Source organism: Ceratotherium simum, chromosome 14 (assembly GCF_057802395.1).
Source record: "Ceratotherium simum simum isolate JZ-2026a chromosome 14, ASM5780239v1, whole genome shotgun sequence".
In the NCBI taxonomy this organism is placed as follows: domain Eukaryota; kingdom Metazoa; phylum Chordata; class Mammalia; order Perissodactyla; family Rhinocerotidae; genus Ceratotherium; species Ceratotherium simum.
The window spans coordinates 24,534,937-24,551,424 of NC_141913.1; the positions used below are offsets into that span (position 1 = coordinate 24,534,937).

At 35.7% G+C, this 16,488-nt stretch overlaps 1 protein-coding gene across 2 annotated transcripts in view; it reads right to left on the bottom strand.

The window, feature by feature from the left end:
- NOL4 (nucleolar protein 4) overlaps positions 1-16,488 on the bottom strand; it is a 288,315-nt gene that overhangs the window by 29,691 nt on the left and 242,136 nt on the right. For both annotated transcript variants that reach the window (XM_087439118.1, XM_014781317.2), the window contains exon 9: positions 14,024-14,204. In XM_087439118.1, coding sequence (XP_087295244.1) covers positions 14,024-14,204 — 181 coding nt within the window. The remainder of the gene's footprint in view (positions 1-14,023; positions 14,205-16,488) is intronic.

Consider the following 16,488-nt stretch of genomic DNA (forward strand, 5'->3'; position numbering starts at 1 on the left):
GAGTAAAGAGAAAAAGCCCAGGAAGGCGGCAGGAGAAGCATTATCTAAGGAGAACAAGGTGACATGAGAGTGTATTATCACGGAAACCAAGAGAGTGGATGTTTCAAGGCTCTAATCACCAACAGATTCAAATATACCCAAGAAATCTGGTAAGATAAAGGGCATAAATTATCTTTAGTTTGGCAGTAAGTGGAATCACTGATAAACTTAACCTGACCAGTTTCAGCAAAATGGTGGGGAGAAGCCAGTTATAGCAGATTGAAGAGTGAATGGTAGATGAGAAGTGAAGACAGTAAGTGAACAGAAGCACTCCTTTCAGAAATTTCAGATGAGAAGGGATGTTTCAGAATGTCGATGCCTAGGGACAGCACTATCCACATACAGAGCCAGTCGTACCACTACGAACCAGCTCTAGTGTGGTGGTGAATCTTATGGCCAACCTTCTTTAGACTCAATTGTAGGCCCTGATCCAAAGCATCTTTATAGTCAACAATCCTGAATATTCGTGAGGTGATATCAAGGAAGATAATGGATGTAAAGATTCTGGCAAACTAGAAATTGCCACACAAATGTCAGTTGTTATGGTCCTTATTACTACAATTTTGTTTTGTTAGATTTTGTTCTGTATATCAGCCCAGTTTATATCAGAGTTGAAAAACAAATTGAAAAGTCTGCTCGATGGAGTTTGGGGAGAGGAAACATCAGTAGTTAACTTATGCGTTATGCATATAATTTAGACTCAAGAGATCCAATGGATAACTGCAGTGAACCACAATTGCCCTCTTTAGACAGCTCAATGTGAACTTCCCGGTAGAAAGGAAGCATTCCAAAGTCCCATGTAATCGGATGTGATAATAACGGGAGGATTGGCTGCTTGCTTCTCATTTTAGTTGGATAATTTGAATAAATTCTCTATACAAATTGTAACTGCTGTCATTTTGATAACACGCCAACTTGAGAATTTGGATTGTTGGATGCAGACTCATGCCAGCTCTAAACAAATGGAGGTTGGCTAATGAAGGATTTGAAGGGCACCCTTTCCATGCTATGAAGTCTCCAACAAGGGCAAGCTTTTCCCATTGCTACTGTATTCAGAATTAAGCAGGAATTTATAAAACTCTTTGGAGCCTTCCTCTTTCACCTACAGAATGCTCAAATTCAGTTTAATCTTTCTTCTTGCCTCTGATGCCTTTGCTTTATCTAAGATAAATCCTTCACTCCTGCCATCCAATAAACATAATTCTCTTTGCACCTTTTTGACTTTTGGCACTAAGTATTCTATTTTTAAAAATTTATTCATTCATTAAGATAATATGGTTGAGCACTTACTATATGTCTGACTTATTCAGGGGATGTAATAGTGAACAAGACAGAATTCCTGCTTTCAATGAGTGTGTATCTATTTAGGGAAAAATATTTGAAAACGTATGTCACAACTCAGTGAGATAAGTGCTAGAATAAAGGCACATGCAGGAGAGTGATAATCTCCCAAAGAGTGGAAGGGTGGCAAGATGGAGTAAGGTTTCACAGAGGAAGCACTATTTCACAGAGTCTTAATGGATTTTGATGTTTAGACAAAAGAGGAAGAATATTTTATCTCTTTTTGATCTCTAAGTTTCTTGAGGTCAGTGATTCTGCCTTAGTCAACTTTATTTCTCTTAAAGTACCTGCTATAGACTGAATGTTTGCATTCTTCTCATAGTTCATATATTGAAATCTAAGCCCCAATGTGACAGTATTTGGAGGTAGAGCCTTTGGGAGGTGATTAGGTCATGAGGGTAGAGCCCTCATGAATGGGATTTGTACCCTTATGAGAGAGACCTCAGAGAGCTCCCTCTTTCCTTCCACCTTGTGGAGACATAGTGAAAAGACGGCCCATCTATGAACCAAGAAGCAGGCTCTCGCCAGACACCAAATCTCCTGGCACCTTGATCTTGGACTTTCGAGCCTCTAGAACTGTGAGAAATAAATGTTTGTTGTTTAAGCCACCCAGTCTATGGTATTTTTGTTACAGCAGCCCAAACAGACTAAGTACCTATTACAGAGATTTGAACATGAGAGCCCAAAAATATGTGTTAAATTAAATTCAAATGCTGTTATTAAGGTGTCCTTTTTCTTCTGCTTTCACATTCTTCTTGAACATAGTACAATCTGCCGGGTTCATTTTTTTTTTTTTGGTGAGGAAGATTGACCCTGAGCTAACATCTGTGCCCATCTTCCTCCATTTTGTATGTGGGACACTACCACAGCATGGCTTGATGAGTAGGACGTCGGTGCATGCCCGGGATTCGAATCTGTGAACCCCGGGCTGCCGAAGCAGAGCATGTGAACTTAACCACTACACCACCAGGCCAGGCCCAGGCCTGGTGTTCTTATATTAGTTTAAAAGGTGCTACAAACATTGTATCTCCTTCAATCTTTGCCCTCCTATTTATGCTGCCAACCCACATCATACTTCTCCGTTTCTCTGTTAATGGTTTGAATTCTGATTGTCTTCATCTGCTTTATAAATTAAGTCAGATGTGTAGCTAATTCAGCTTGGTCTCTTGTAAGTTGCTGCTTCCTTCCACACTTTTCAGAAGATCTCTACAAATCCTAAAATCAAGAATTCTCAAACTAGATTAACTAGAGATGTCAGCCATCAGATATGATGTTGGCATCTCATAATGCTAATCTGCTATGTCCTTTTTAGCTCTCATGATTTATGTATATGTATGTAGTTTCTTTCTCTACAGCTCTAAATCTGTTACAGGGAATGACTATTCTGATGTCTTAAAAATGAAGGGACAAACTAAAGATAATACCATTTTTAAAAGTCAGGATGTTTGGCATTCTCAGAATTTATGAAGAAAGTCCCCAAATAAAGGAAATCATGGGCCTGATCAATCCTGCCTTTCTGTGATTAAAACAAGCAAAAACAAACAAAATCAAAACAGCAGTAGCCAATACCACTATTACAGGTAGCATGTGTTTTTGAGGAGACCAGTTATTTAGAGCTCCTTCACAACATGGAATTAACCATTTCCCTTGCTACCATTACTATAGCTAGAGCCCTTTGTCAAAAGTGAGCTAGAGAAATTCTCTTTGGTTTAAGTCTAGAGCTGTTATCTGCCAAGACTAGTCTTTTGCCTTTTTTTTTTTTTTTTAAACTCAGTTACACTCAGCCCAAAGCCAATGCCCAAAGAAAGCCACATCATTTTTAACTTGCTGCATGCCATCCTGGTTATTCTGCTACTCCTGTTTCTCCTCAGCAGTACACAGTCTGAATTGTTCCAAGTTATTTTTTGCTGTGTCCTTAAGAGATCTTTATCTCATCACTCGGAAAGCCAAAAGATGTATTAACTAGACACTCAAAAAGTCAACCTATGTGACCTTGAGCAAGTCACCTAACTTTCCTGGCCTATTTCTTTCTTTCTAGCCTTTTATTTTTTGGTGAGGAAGATTGTCCCTGAGATAAGATCTGTGCCAGTATTCCTCTATTTTATGTGGGACGCTGCCACAGCATGGCTTGATGAGTGGTATGTTGGTCCAGGGCCGAGGATCCGAACCTGTGAACCCTGGGCCACTGAAGCAGAGCGCGTGAACTTAACCACTACACCACCAGGCCAGCCCCCCTTTATAGCCTTTAAAAAATAAAGAGGTTGCTATCAAATTATTTTTCAAGTCCCTTTAGACTCTATTATTCTATGATAGTGAAGATTTTGAGGGAAAGACTTAACAGACAAGAGGGACCTCACCATAGTACCATAGTACATTCAGACTGCAAATTTATAAAAACTGCTTTCAACCACTTATATGTATCCACACCTGGAATCTATACCAGATTTCGTATATGACTTTTGAGTACCACTGAACAATATGATTGAGGAATGGATACAAATATATTCTGATTATGTGTGTGTGTATATACTTATATATACTTATATATACACGTGTGTGTGTGCGCATTGTGGTACATGATTCAAAGGACAAATTCCAGATGCTATGAGACTTATGACTATATTTGACCTAGACTTGGAGTCCAGGATTTAAAAGATGAGCAATAAATGATGTGGGGGCAAAAAAGGCAGGTCCAAGAAAACTTCAGGTGGGTGGACATTGAGGGATGAAGGGCTGGATAATGTCATTTTCCTAAGAACAACGAGAGCCCATAGAAGGGTTTTAGATAATGAAGTGATGTGAGCAGGTTTTATTTTTTTTTCTTAAAGATTACTTTAGTTGCTCTGTGGAAAATGGGTTGAAGGGCAAGAAAAATTTTTGGAGCCCTGCTCATTAATAATTTATAGTAAAATTTTTCCTTTAAATTCCCTCTCAGTTTTTACTCATGATTGGCAGTTGTCCCAAAGTTCTCTCTTCTTTTCTCAAAAAACTCTCAAAATATTCTCACTTGTATCTTCAGTCTTTTCCTTCTTTGTATATATTATCTTTCTTCCCACTAGTAGTTTTCTGCCTTTTTCATGAAAACACAATGCTTCCTCCAACTTGCTAAATAAATCAACAGAGTAAGGTGGGGCACTAAACATACGTAGTCCCTCAGGACCCTGTGCTCAGAAAAGTCCCATGCTTTTAATGCTCTGTTGTCACCATCTTGAAATTCTTACTTTTAATTTTTTTTATTTTTTGTTTATTGCAGTAACATTGGTTTATAACATTGTATAAATTACAGGTGTACATCATTATACTTCTATTTCTGCATGGATTACATCATGTTCACCACCTAAATACTAATTACAACCCGTCACCACACACATGTGCTGAATTATCCCTTTCGCCCTCCTCCCTCCCCCCTTCCCCTCTGGTAACCACCAATCCAATCTCTGTCTCTATGTGTTTGTTTATTGTTGTTATTATCTACTACTTAATGAAGGAAATCATATGGTATTTGACCTTCTCCCTCTGACTTATTTCACTTTGCATAATACCCTCAATGTCCATCCATGTTGTCACAAATGGCTGGATTTCATCATTTCTTATGGCTGAGTAGTATTCCATTGTGTATATATACCACATCTTCTTTATCCATTCGTCTCTAGATGGGCACTTAGGTTGCTTCCAAGTCTTGGTTATTGTGAATAACGCTGCAGTGAACACAGGGGTGCATGTATCTTTACGCATTGGTGTTTTCCAGTTCTTTGGATAAATACCCAACAGTGGAATAGCTGGATGATATGGTAGTTCTATCCTTGATTTTTTGAGGAATCTCCATACTGTTTTCCATAGTGGCCGCACCAGTTTGCACTCCCACCAGCAGTGTATGAGAGTTCCCTTCTCTCCACATCCTCTCCAACACATGTTGTTTCCTGTCTTGTTAATTATAGCCATTCTGACGGGGGTGAGGTGATATCTCATTGTAGTTTTGATTTGCATTTCCCTGATAGTTAGTGATTTTGAACATCTTTTCATGTGTCTGTTGGCCATCTGTATATCTTCTTTGGAGAAATGTCTGTTCAGGTCTTTTGCCCATTTTTTAATTGGATTGGTAGTTTTTTTGTTGTTGAGATGCGTGAGTTCTTTATATATTTTGGAGATTAAGCCCTTATCAGATGTATGGTTTGCAAATATCTTCTCCCAATTGTTAGGTTGTCTTTTTGTTTTGTTGATGGTTTCCTTTGCTGTGCAGAAGATTTTTAGTTTGATGTAGTCCCATTTGTTTATTTTTTCTATTGTTTCTCTTGCCCGGTCAGACATGGTGCTTGAAAATATGTTGCTAAGACTGATGTTGAAGAGTGTACTGTCTATGTTTTCTTCTAGAAGTTTCATAGTTTCAGGTCTTACATTCAAGTCTTTAATCCATTTGGAGTTAATTTTTGTGTATGGTGTAAGGTAAGGGTCTACTTTCATTTTTTTGCATGTGGCAATCCAGTTTTCCCAACACCATTTGTTGAAGAGACTTTCTTTTCTCCACGGTATGTGATTGACTCCTTTGTCAAAGATTAGCTGTCCATAGATGTGTGGGTTTATTTCTGGGCTTTTGATTCTATTCCATTGATCTGTGTGTCTGTTTTTGTGCCAGTATCATGATGTTTTGGTTACTATAACTTTGTAGTATATTTTGAAATCAGGGAGTGTGATACCTCCAGCTTTGTTCTTTTTTCTCAGGATTGCTTTAGCTATTCGGGGTCTTTTGTTGTTCCATATAAATTTTAGGATTCTTTCTTCTATGTCTGTGAAAAATGTTGTTGGAACTTTGGTAGGGATTGCATTGAATCTATAGACGGCTTTAGGAAGTATGGACATCTTAACTATGTTAATTCTTCCAATCCAAGAGCACGGAATATCTTTCCATTTCTTTGTGTCGTCTTCAATTTCTTTCAGCAATGTTTTATAGTTTTTGGTGTACAATCTTTCACCTCTTTGGTTAAGTTTATTCCTAGGTATTTTATTCTTTTTGTTGCAATTGTAAATGGGATTGTATTCTTAATTTCTCTTTCTGCTACTTCGTTGTTAGTGTATAGAAATGCAACTGATTTTTGTATGTTGATTTTGTATCCTGCAACTTTGCTGTATTCGTGTATTACTTCTAAAAGTTTTCTGATGGATTCTTCAGGGTTTTCTATATATAAAATCATGTCATCTGCAAATAGTGACAGTTTCACTTCTTCCTTTCCAATTTGGATCCCTTTTATGTCTTTTTCTTACCTGATTGTTCTGGCTAGGACTTCCAGTACTATGTTAAATAGGAGTAGTGACAGTGGGAATCCTTTTCTGGTTCCTCTTAGAGGGATAGGTTTCAGTTTTTCACCATTGAGGATGATGTTAGCTGTGGATTTGTCATATATGGCCTTTATTATGTTGAGGTACTTTCCTTCTATACCCATTTTATTCAGAGTTTTTATCATAAATGGATGCTGTATCTTGTCAAATGCTTTCTCTGCATCTATTGAGATGATCATGTGATTTTTATTCTTCATTTTATTAATGTGGTGTATTACATTGATTGATTTGCGAATGTTGAACCATCCCTGCATCCCTGGAATAAATCCCACTTGATCATGGTGTATAATCTTTTTAACGTATTGTTGTACGCGATTTGCTAGTATTTTGTTGAGCATTTTTGCATCGATGTTCATCAGTGATATTGGCCTGTAATTTTCCTTTTTTGTATTGTCCTTGTCTGGTTTTGCTATCAGGGTAATGTTGGCTTCGTAGAATGAGTTAGGGAGCTTCTCCCCCTCCTCAATTTTTTGGGAGAGTTTGAGAAGGATAGGTATTAAGTCTTCTTTGTTTGGTAGAATTCACCAGGGAAGCCGTCTGGTCCTGGACTATTATTTTTGGGGAGGTTTTTGATTACTGTTTCGATCTCCTTACTGGTGATTGGTCTATTCAAATTCTCTACTTCTTCTTGATCCAGTTTTGGAAGGTTGTATGATTCTAAGAATTTATCCATTTCTTCCAGATTGTCGAATTGGTTGGCATATAGCTTTTCATAGTATTCTCTTACAATCTTGTATTTCTGAGGTGTCTGTTGTAATTTCTCCTCTTTCATTTCTGATTTTACTTATTTGTGTCTTCTCTCTTTTTTTCTTGGTGAGTCTAGCTAAAGGTTTGTCAATTTTGTTTATCTTTTCAAAGAACCAGCTCTTGGTTTTATTAATTTTTTTCTATTGTTTTTTAGCCTCTATTTTATTTATTTCTGCTCTGATTTTTATTATTTCCCTTCTTCTAATGATTTTGGGCTTTGTTTGTTCTTCTTTTTCCAGTTCCTTTAGGTGCATTGTTAGATTGTTTATTTGAGATTTTTCTTGTTTGTTGAGATAGGCCTGTATTGCTATAAACTTCCCTCTTAGAACTGCTTTTGCTGTATCCCACAAATTCTGGCATGTCGTATTTTCATTTTCATTTGTCTCCAGGTATTTTTTGATTTCTTCTTTGATTTCTTCATTGACCCAGTTGTTGTTCAGTAGCATTTTGTTTAATCTCCCTGTATTTGTGGCTTTTCTGATTTTCTTCTTATAGTTGATTTCTAGTTTCATACTGTTGTGGTCAGAAAGGATGCTTGGTATTATTTCAATCTTCTTAAATTTATGGAGACTTGTTTTGTGGCCTCACATGTGATCAATCCTGGAGAATGTTCCATGTGCATTTGAAAAGAATGTGTATTCTTTGGTTTTTGGATGGAATGCTCTGTATATATCTACTAGGTCCATCTGTTCTAGTGTGTCATTTAAGGCCAATGTTTCCTTATTGATCTTCTGTTTGGATGATCTATCTGTTGGTGTAAACGGAGTGTTAAAGTCCCCTACTATTATTGTGTTACTGTCTATTTCTGTTTTTATGTCTGTTAATAATTGCTTTATATATTTAGGTGCCCCTACATTGGGTGCGTAGATATTTACAAGTGTTATATCCCCTTGTTGGATTGTTCCCTTGATCATTATGTAATGCCCTTCTTTGTCTCTTTTTACAGTTTTTGTTTTAAAGTCTATTTTGTCTGATATGAGTATTGCTACCCCAGCTTTCTTTTCATTGCCATTTGCGTGGAGTATCTTTTTCCATCCCTTCACTTTCAGTTTGTGAGTATCTTTAGGTCTGAAGTATGTCTCTTGTATGCAGCATATATATGGGTCTTGTTGTTTTATCCAATCAGCCACTCTATGCCTTTTAATTGGGGCATTTAGTCCATTGATGTTTAAAGTAGCTATTGATAAGTATGTACTTCCTGCCATTTTTTAACTTTTTTTTCCTGAAATTCTTACTTTTTAATTCATAATATTTAAATAAAGAATTTCATTTGGCATTGGGCTCCCAAAATTACTTAGCCATTTATGGAGCAAAGATAAATTATTTTGCTTGTATTTGAGTAGAGGTGAGTAATATCCACTTTGTTCTATATTCTTCTATATGTCACTTCCAAGTCCAACGGTTTGCCCACTTCTCTTCATTTTCCTTACCACCACAATAATCCAAGTTACCATTCTTTTTCTGATATTACAGGAATAGTTAATATTAGGCAAAATTGACTTAAAAAAGTTACTAGTGATAAAGAGGGATATCTTACAATGATAAAAGAGTCAATCCATCAAGAAAACATAACAATATAAACAATATATGCACATAACAACAGAGTCCCAAAATAAATGAAACAAAACAGTCAGAAGGCAAAAGTAAACCAACAATAGTAGTTGAAGACTTCAATACCCTTCTTTCAATAACGGATATAAAAATGAGGCAGATGATCAATACGAATATAGAAGACTTGAACCATACTATCAACCAACTAGGCCTAATACACATCTTTGAAATAACACACCACTAAGAGCTGAATACACATTTTTCTCAGGTACACATGGAACACTCTCCAGAATAGACCATAATCTAGGTCATAAAGCAAGCTTCAATAAACTTGAAAGGATTGAAATTATATAAAGTAGGTTGATACAATGGAATAAAATTAGAAATCATTAACAGAAAAAAATTGGGGGAAATTCACAAATACATGGCAGTTATGCAACATACACCTAAATAACCAATGGGTCAAACAAGAAATGACAAAGGAAATTAGAAAATACTTTGAGGTGAATGAAAACAAAAACACAACATACTAGAACTTATGTGATGCAGATAAAGCAGTGCTTAGAAGGAAATTTATAGCTATAAATGCCTATACATAAAGAAAAAAAAAGACTTCAAAATAAATATCTTAACTTTTCAGCTTAAGGCACTAGAAAATAAGAGCAAACTAAAGGTAAGCAAAATGAAGGTAATAATAAATATTGGAGTAGAAATCAATGAAATAGAGAATAGAAAAACAGTACAGAAAGCCAATGAAACCAAAAGCTTGCTCTTTCAAAAGATCAAGAAAATTGACAAACCTTTAGCTAGAATCACCAAGAGAGGAGAAAACACTCAAATGATCAGCATCAGAAATGACAGAGGTAGCATCACTATTGACCTTACAAAAATAAAAAAGATTATGAAGGAAGAATACTACGAACAAATGTGTCAATAAATTAGATAATTTAGCCGAAATGGACAAATTCCTGAAAATGCACAAGCTACCTAAACTGACTCAAGAAGAAATAGACAATATTAGTAGACCTATAACAAGTAAAGAGATTGAGTTAGTAATCAAAAACCTGCCAGATAAGTACAGGCACAGATAGCGTCACTCCTGAATTCTACTTAACATTTAAAGAATACCACTACTTGACAAACTCTTCTAAAAAATAGAAAAATATAGAATAATGTTTTAAGAAAAACATTCCGTCTACAATAGCATCACAAAGAGAGATACTTAGCAATAGAATTAACAAAAGAAATGCAAGCTTGTACTGTAAATACTACAAGACATAGTGAGAGAAATTTAAAAAGATTAAAATAAGTAGAAAGACATCCCATGTTCAGTCTGTTATTTCCTCAAAATGTTAAACAGAGTTACCATATGTACGAACCAGCAATTCCCCTCCTAGGCATATACCCCAAAGAATTGATAACATATATACACAAACTTGTATATAAATGTTTATAGCAGCATCATTCATAGTAACCCAAGAGTGGAAAAAACCCAAGTGCCCATCAATTGATGAATGGGTAAACAAAATATGGCATATCCACAGAACAGAACATTATTTGGTAATGAGAAAGAATGAACTATTGATAGATGTTATAACACAGATGAACCTTGAAAACATCATGCTAAGTGAAAGAACCACATATTGTATGGGTCATTCATTTATATGAAATGTCCAGAACAGGAGAGTTTCTGGAGACTGAAAGTAAATTAGTGCTTACCAGGGGCTATCATTTACTTCAGCACTTGCTTCCTTTACACAGATTGTTAGCTCAGTAGTTTAAAATGTGGTCTCTGATGTAAGAATGCCTGTGTTCAAATCCTGGCTCCTTCCTTTATTAAGGAAGGACTTTGGGCAAGTCACTCAACCTCTCTGAGCCTCACAAAATAAGTTTTAATCATGCTAGAAAAAAAGGAAGTGGTGCCTAGGCATTATTTTTTCAAGTGGGGGCAAGTTCAATTTTATAAAAATTTTCCCCCAAATTGCAGAACATATCTCATAGGACTGTGTAAGGATTAAACAGAGACTTCAATGACGTACCACAAGGACTCAGTAAGTTGTTGTTATTAATTGATGTTAAATAATTTAATAAATGATCTTTTTAATCTATAACACAAAAAGTTTGTGTCAATAAAATCTTTGGTGAATATACTTTTTTCCCCCAAATTTTTGATTTGGTGGTTAAGTTCTGAACTACCTGTCAGTTCTTACATCTTATGTAAAATATTAAAACAGAAGTGTTAAGAGTTTCCAGCTTTATGAGCTAAAAAAAATGCTTAGCTTTGTTTGTTTTCCTTTTCTGGTCTCGGACTTGCTCTTTCCTGCTGATTTGCTGTCCAAATAAAAATAAGACTTGAAAACAGCTGAGAAAGCTCGCTAGCTTTTGAAAAACTGAATATACACTTGAAACTTAATTTCTTTCCAAAATAAGCTGCTTTCTTTTTTTCCTTCCACTTGAGGATCCGCTCTTTTGAGCTGGAGGGCAATTGATACAGGTTAAAGCTCAGCGATCTCGTCCTTAGAGGACCTTTAATTTTTTGTTTGTTTGTTTATTGCAGTAACATTGGTTTATAACATTGTATAAATTTCAGGTGTAGATCATTATACATCTATTTCTGCATAGATTACATCATGTTCACCACCCAAATACTAATTACAACCCATCACCACACACATGCTGAATTATCCCTTTTGCCCTCCTCCCTCCCTCCTTTCCCTCTGGTAACCACCAATCCAATCTCTGTCTCTATGTGTTTGTTTATTGTTGTTATTATCTACTACTTAATGAGGGAAATCATACAGTATAGGACCTTTAATTTTAAAGCAGATCAAAGAGCCCCAGCCTTCCAGTAGAGTCATTCCTGAACACACTCAGAGCATATTTCCAGGACTGTAAAGGTAAATGATTTTCTAGAATATATACTCATTTGACACTAATAATGCAATTCCCTCCCAAATATATTAAAAGCCCACCAATCCTAATTCAAATTTTCAAATTCAAATTGGTCTTTGTTTTCAGCCATGTTTGGTGGAAAAGGATAGGAAAAGTGATTTTTAAAACAAAAGATACATTGAGTTCTCATGATACTACCAATTCAAATACAAGATTATGGAGTTTTTGCTTAAACTTATTGACTTTTAACATCTGTATCTACTTTGACCCCTGCTAAAAATCCCAGCTTGTACTGCACCAACATAATTACAAATTTGCTTTAAACCACAATACACAGAGAACAGTCCCAAAATAATAATATGATTACTGAAAATAGTTTAAGATTTTTATGATAGGCTTGCATGCTGTGGAGTAGAGCTATAATTTTTGAGTTCCTCTCAATGGGGCTATGCCAACCACTTATTAAACAAAGTTCATTTGCATCATTTTTCTTTCAATATTAGGAATTCCTAAAATCAGTTTGTTTCATAATTATGTAAATATGTAAATTGTTCCAAAGTTAAATTTACTAAACAAAATATCAAAACCAAGTATACTCAGAGAATTCTGGCTTACATTTCTTTCCCCATACTGATCTCCCCTATACCTGCCTCTATGTAAACTTCTTTTTAAATTATATAAATCATTCTTTAATGAATGGTAGCATGCCATAACTACTTTTCATCACATGGAGTATATAAAGACATTTTTTATTACTTTTTATTGCTGCATGTTACTCTCTTATTTGGATGCACTATAATTGAATCAACTAGCCATCTATCCATGGACATTTTTATTGGTAATCCTTTTTTTTTTGCATTTATAAATAATACTGCAATGAATAGCCTTGTGCGTATGTCTTTTTGTATTTTATCCACTGTGCCTTTGAGACAAATTCCTAATAAGAGATTTCTAAAAGCATTGCTGGGTCAAATGGTAAATGCATATTTAATTTTTCTAGATATTGTCAAATCCCACTCCAATCTTTTGCATTTCTACAAGAAATGCATGAGAGTACTCATTTCCCCCACAGCCTTGTCAAAAGAATATTGTGTAAATATTTGGATTCAGATAGATAGATAGATAGATAGATAGATAGATAGATAGATAGGGAGAAAGAAAGAAAGAATGGGGTTGAGTAACTTTATATTTAAGAGACATTTGCATTGTCTTCTCTGGGAATTGTGTGTTCATATTTCTGGCCTTATTTTTTTTAACATATAGTTTTGGGTATTTCTTTCTTTTTAGAAGAACTTCATGTATTGGCCTATTAACTCTTGTAGTATAGGTAGCTAATAATTTTTCCAGTTTATCATTTATTTTTTTTACCTTGCTTATCATGTTTTTCATCTTGCAAAAGCTATTTGTGTGTGTGTGTGATGAAACTTATTTTTCCCTGGATTTTAAGTAGAGTTTAGGAAAGCTTTTCCTACAACTCAATTATAAGAAATTCACCCATGTATTTTATATCTAATATTTGTATGGCTTTATATTACACATTTGGAATTCATTTTGGTATACAAGTTCAAGAAATTCCTAAAAGTTTACCCAGTATGAGCTGGCCTAGTACACCACTCATTGCTGGTGGAGCACGCCACTGTCACTGACAAACTATTGGCTGGAGAGCCATGTGTTGTTTCAGTTTGTATGTTCTTAGGTGTATTGACTGTGTATGTTTCACGAAGTCAATAAAGTTCCTGGTACTTCAAATTTTCCAAATTGAAAACCTCTTTGAACATTGAAATAATGTGTTATTATTCTTGATGAATAGTACATTACAGCTTTGGGAGAAGAATGTATAACTATTTGGTAAAAAATTTGTGTATTTCTCTAGTTGAGGTTATTTTGAGCATAAAACAGCAATCATTCAGTTGCATAATAATGCTGCTACTTTCAGAAACAGCAACAGAATAGGGAGATATTCTTGGTGGGAGATGGACATTATATATTAAATGGTCCTGTTTTTAGCAGATTGGCACTATTTCTTATGACAGTATATTCATTTTCTTCTCTCAGGTTCAGAGACTTTACTACTCCCAAATGGACACACAAAAAAACACAATATAAAACAAAGACTCACCACTACTGGAAGCATCATTCAGATTCAGCAGTCCCCCTCCTAAGCCTCTGTAACTATGGTAACTGTAGGTCCCATTTCCGTTAATGTATAACACTTCCTGTGAGCCCGAAACAGCTGAGGTCGAGTAAGTGGCCTGGACCGCCTCTGGTTTACACTGTTTCTCAGCTGGAGCAGACTCATCCTGCAATGACAACAGCATTCCATTATTTATCAAATCACTTGTACTATTTCACCTTGAACAGGACTATCTTATTGTCACCTACATGTCTGCATTGAATAAGAAAAAAATCTATAGTCAACATTAAGTCAGCACATATGCACATTTTCAACAACTTTGCTAAAAATGAAAAAAGGAAAGCAAAGTAACAACGTAAGACAAATTGGAGATGAAGCAATTTACAATTTCCAACTGAATTTAAAATTATGTGAAGAGAGTTGTTCACAATAGCCAAGAGGTGGAAGAAACCTAAATGTCCATTGACAGATGAATAGATAAAGAAAAAATGGTAGATAAACATAATGGAATATTATTCAGCCTTAAAAGAAGGAAATCCTATCATATCCTACAACATGCATGAAACTTGAGGGCATAATGCTAAGTGAAATAAGTCATTCACAAAAAGGGAAATATTGCATGATTCCACTTATGTGAGGTATCTAAAGTAGTCAAACACATGGAAACAGACAGTAGAACGGCAGTTGCAAGGGGCTGGGGGAGGAGGTGGGGGGAGTTGCTCACTGGGTGTAGAGTTTCAGTCATGCAGGATGGGGGACAGGGGACGGTGGTATAGGGGAGTCTGTTGCACAACAATGTGCGTGTGGTTAACAATATTGTACTGTACATTTGGAACTTGTTGGAAGAGTGAATTTTAAAATATTTAAAAAAAAGAACTAGCTAGGCTTAAAGTAATACATGAAGAGAAATTATAATTTGTAAAAAAACTTCTTTGCTGAATTTGGCTTTCTTGCAATCTTTTTTGCAGCCTGCTCCTTCCTTCCTTCCTCCTTCCCTCCCTCCCTCCTTTCCCTCCTTCTCTCCTTCCCTCCCTTTCTCTTTTTCTTTCTTTCTTTCTCTCTCTCTTTACCTCCCTCCGTCCCTCCCTGCCTCTCTCTCTTTTTATGTTATGGTTATAGCATAATTTATTGCGTGCGGACTCCACATTAGGCCCATTACATGCATCACAACCGCCTGGCAAAGATCTAAACAAACCCAGGCCTTTCAGGTTTTTCCTTTCTTAAGCTACACTAATGTCTACAATCTGTGCTTTAAAACTTCAGCCATGTCAAGTAGTAAGGACATTGAAATTAAAATTTGCAATAAATTGTATATATTTTCAATAGTAAAACAGATTGAATGAATTTCCCTTCAGCTGTGAATTTATAAAGTCTAAAATATATACAACATATATGACATCACTTTCCTACTGCATTATTCATCTTTTCTTCTTTCTTTTTTTAAATAAGTAGTAATTATAAACAGATTTCTACTGAATTCTTAGGAGTGTTTTTGTCATATTCAGAAGTATTTTGCAGCTCCTAAGTTTAGAGTACATGTTTAGGGAAGCAAGTAACTTGCAAATACATTTTTTGTGCCACCAAGTACTAGGAAAAGAGGAAACATGGAATAAGTTGCTCTATGGACCCAGTAATATTGTTATATTCAGAAGGATTCTAATCAATCAAAGCATCACCCTATCAGAATTATGAATTTATCATTTTGCTCTTGTTCTCCTGATCTTTTCAACTCTAATTGATCTATTCAACTCTGACCATCACACCCAGTGTAGACTTCAGATACAAGATCTATGAGCTTTTCATCTTTTCATTTCTAGGTAAGTAAGATTATGAGATAGACAACAAAATTCTTCGATGTAAATTGAACTGAAAATAAGAAAATAATTTTCCCAGCATTGCTTTTGAAAAAAACATGAACTGACCTAAAGTGGTGCATGAACTGGAATGTCTGATTGTAATTCCCTCTTGCCATTTAAACCTTAGAAATTCCTAGGTGGGTGAATTATTTTATTTTATCCTTTTTTTTTTTTTTTTTTTTTTTGTTGAGGAAGATTTGCCCTGAGCTAACATCTGTTGCCAATCTTCCTCTATTTTGTATGTGAGCCACCACTACAGCATGGCCACTGATAGAAGAGTGGTGTAGGTCCACGCCTGGGAACTGAACCCTGGGCTGCCAAAGTGGAGCGTGCTGAACTTAACCACTAGGCCACCAGGTTTGCCCGGGTGAATTAGTTTAGAATAACACTTTTCCTGGGAGAAACTGCACTAAGGAAGAGACCCAGATAGAATCAAAGTTTGCTGGTATCACTAGCTCTACTATTTGGACTGGGAAGTCAGCAAGTTCCAGATTTTTCTTTCTTTTAATTCTGAAACTTACTCTTTGCTAGTAGTAAGTACCCAGAGATGGTGGGTTTTAGACTGTGGTTCTCTAATAAAGAAGATATCAGGCC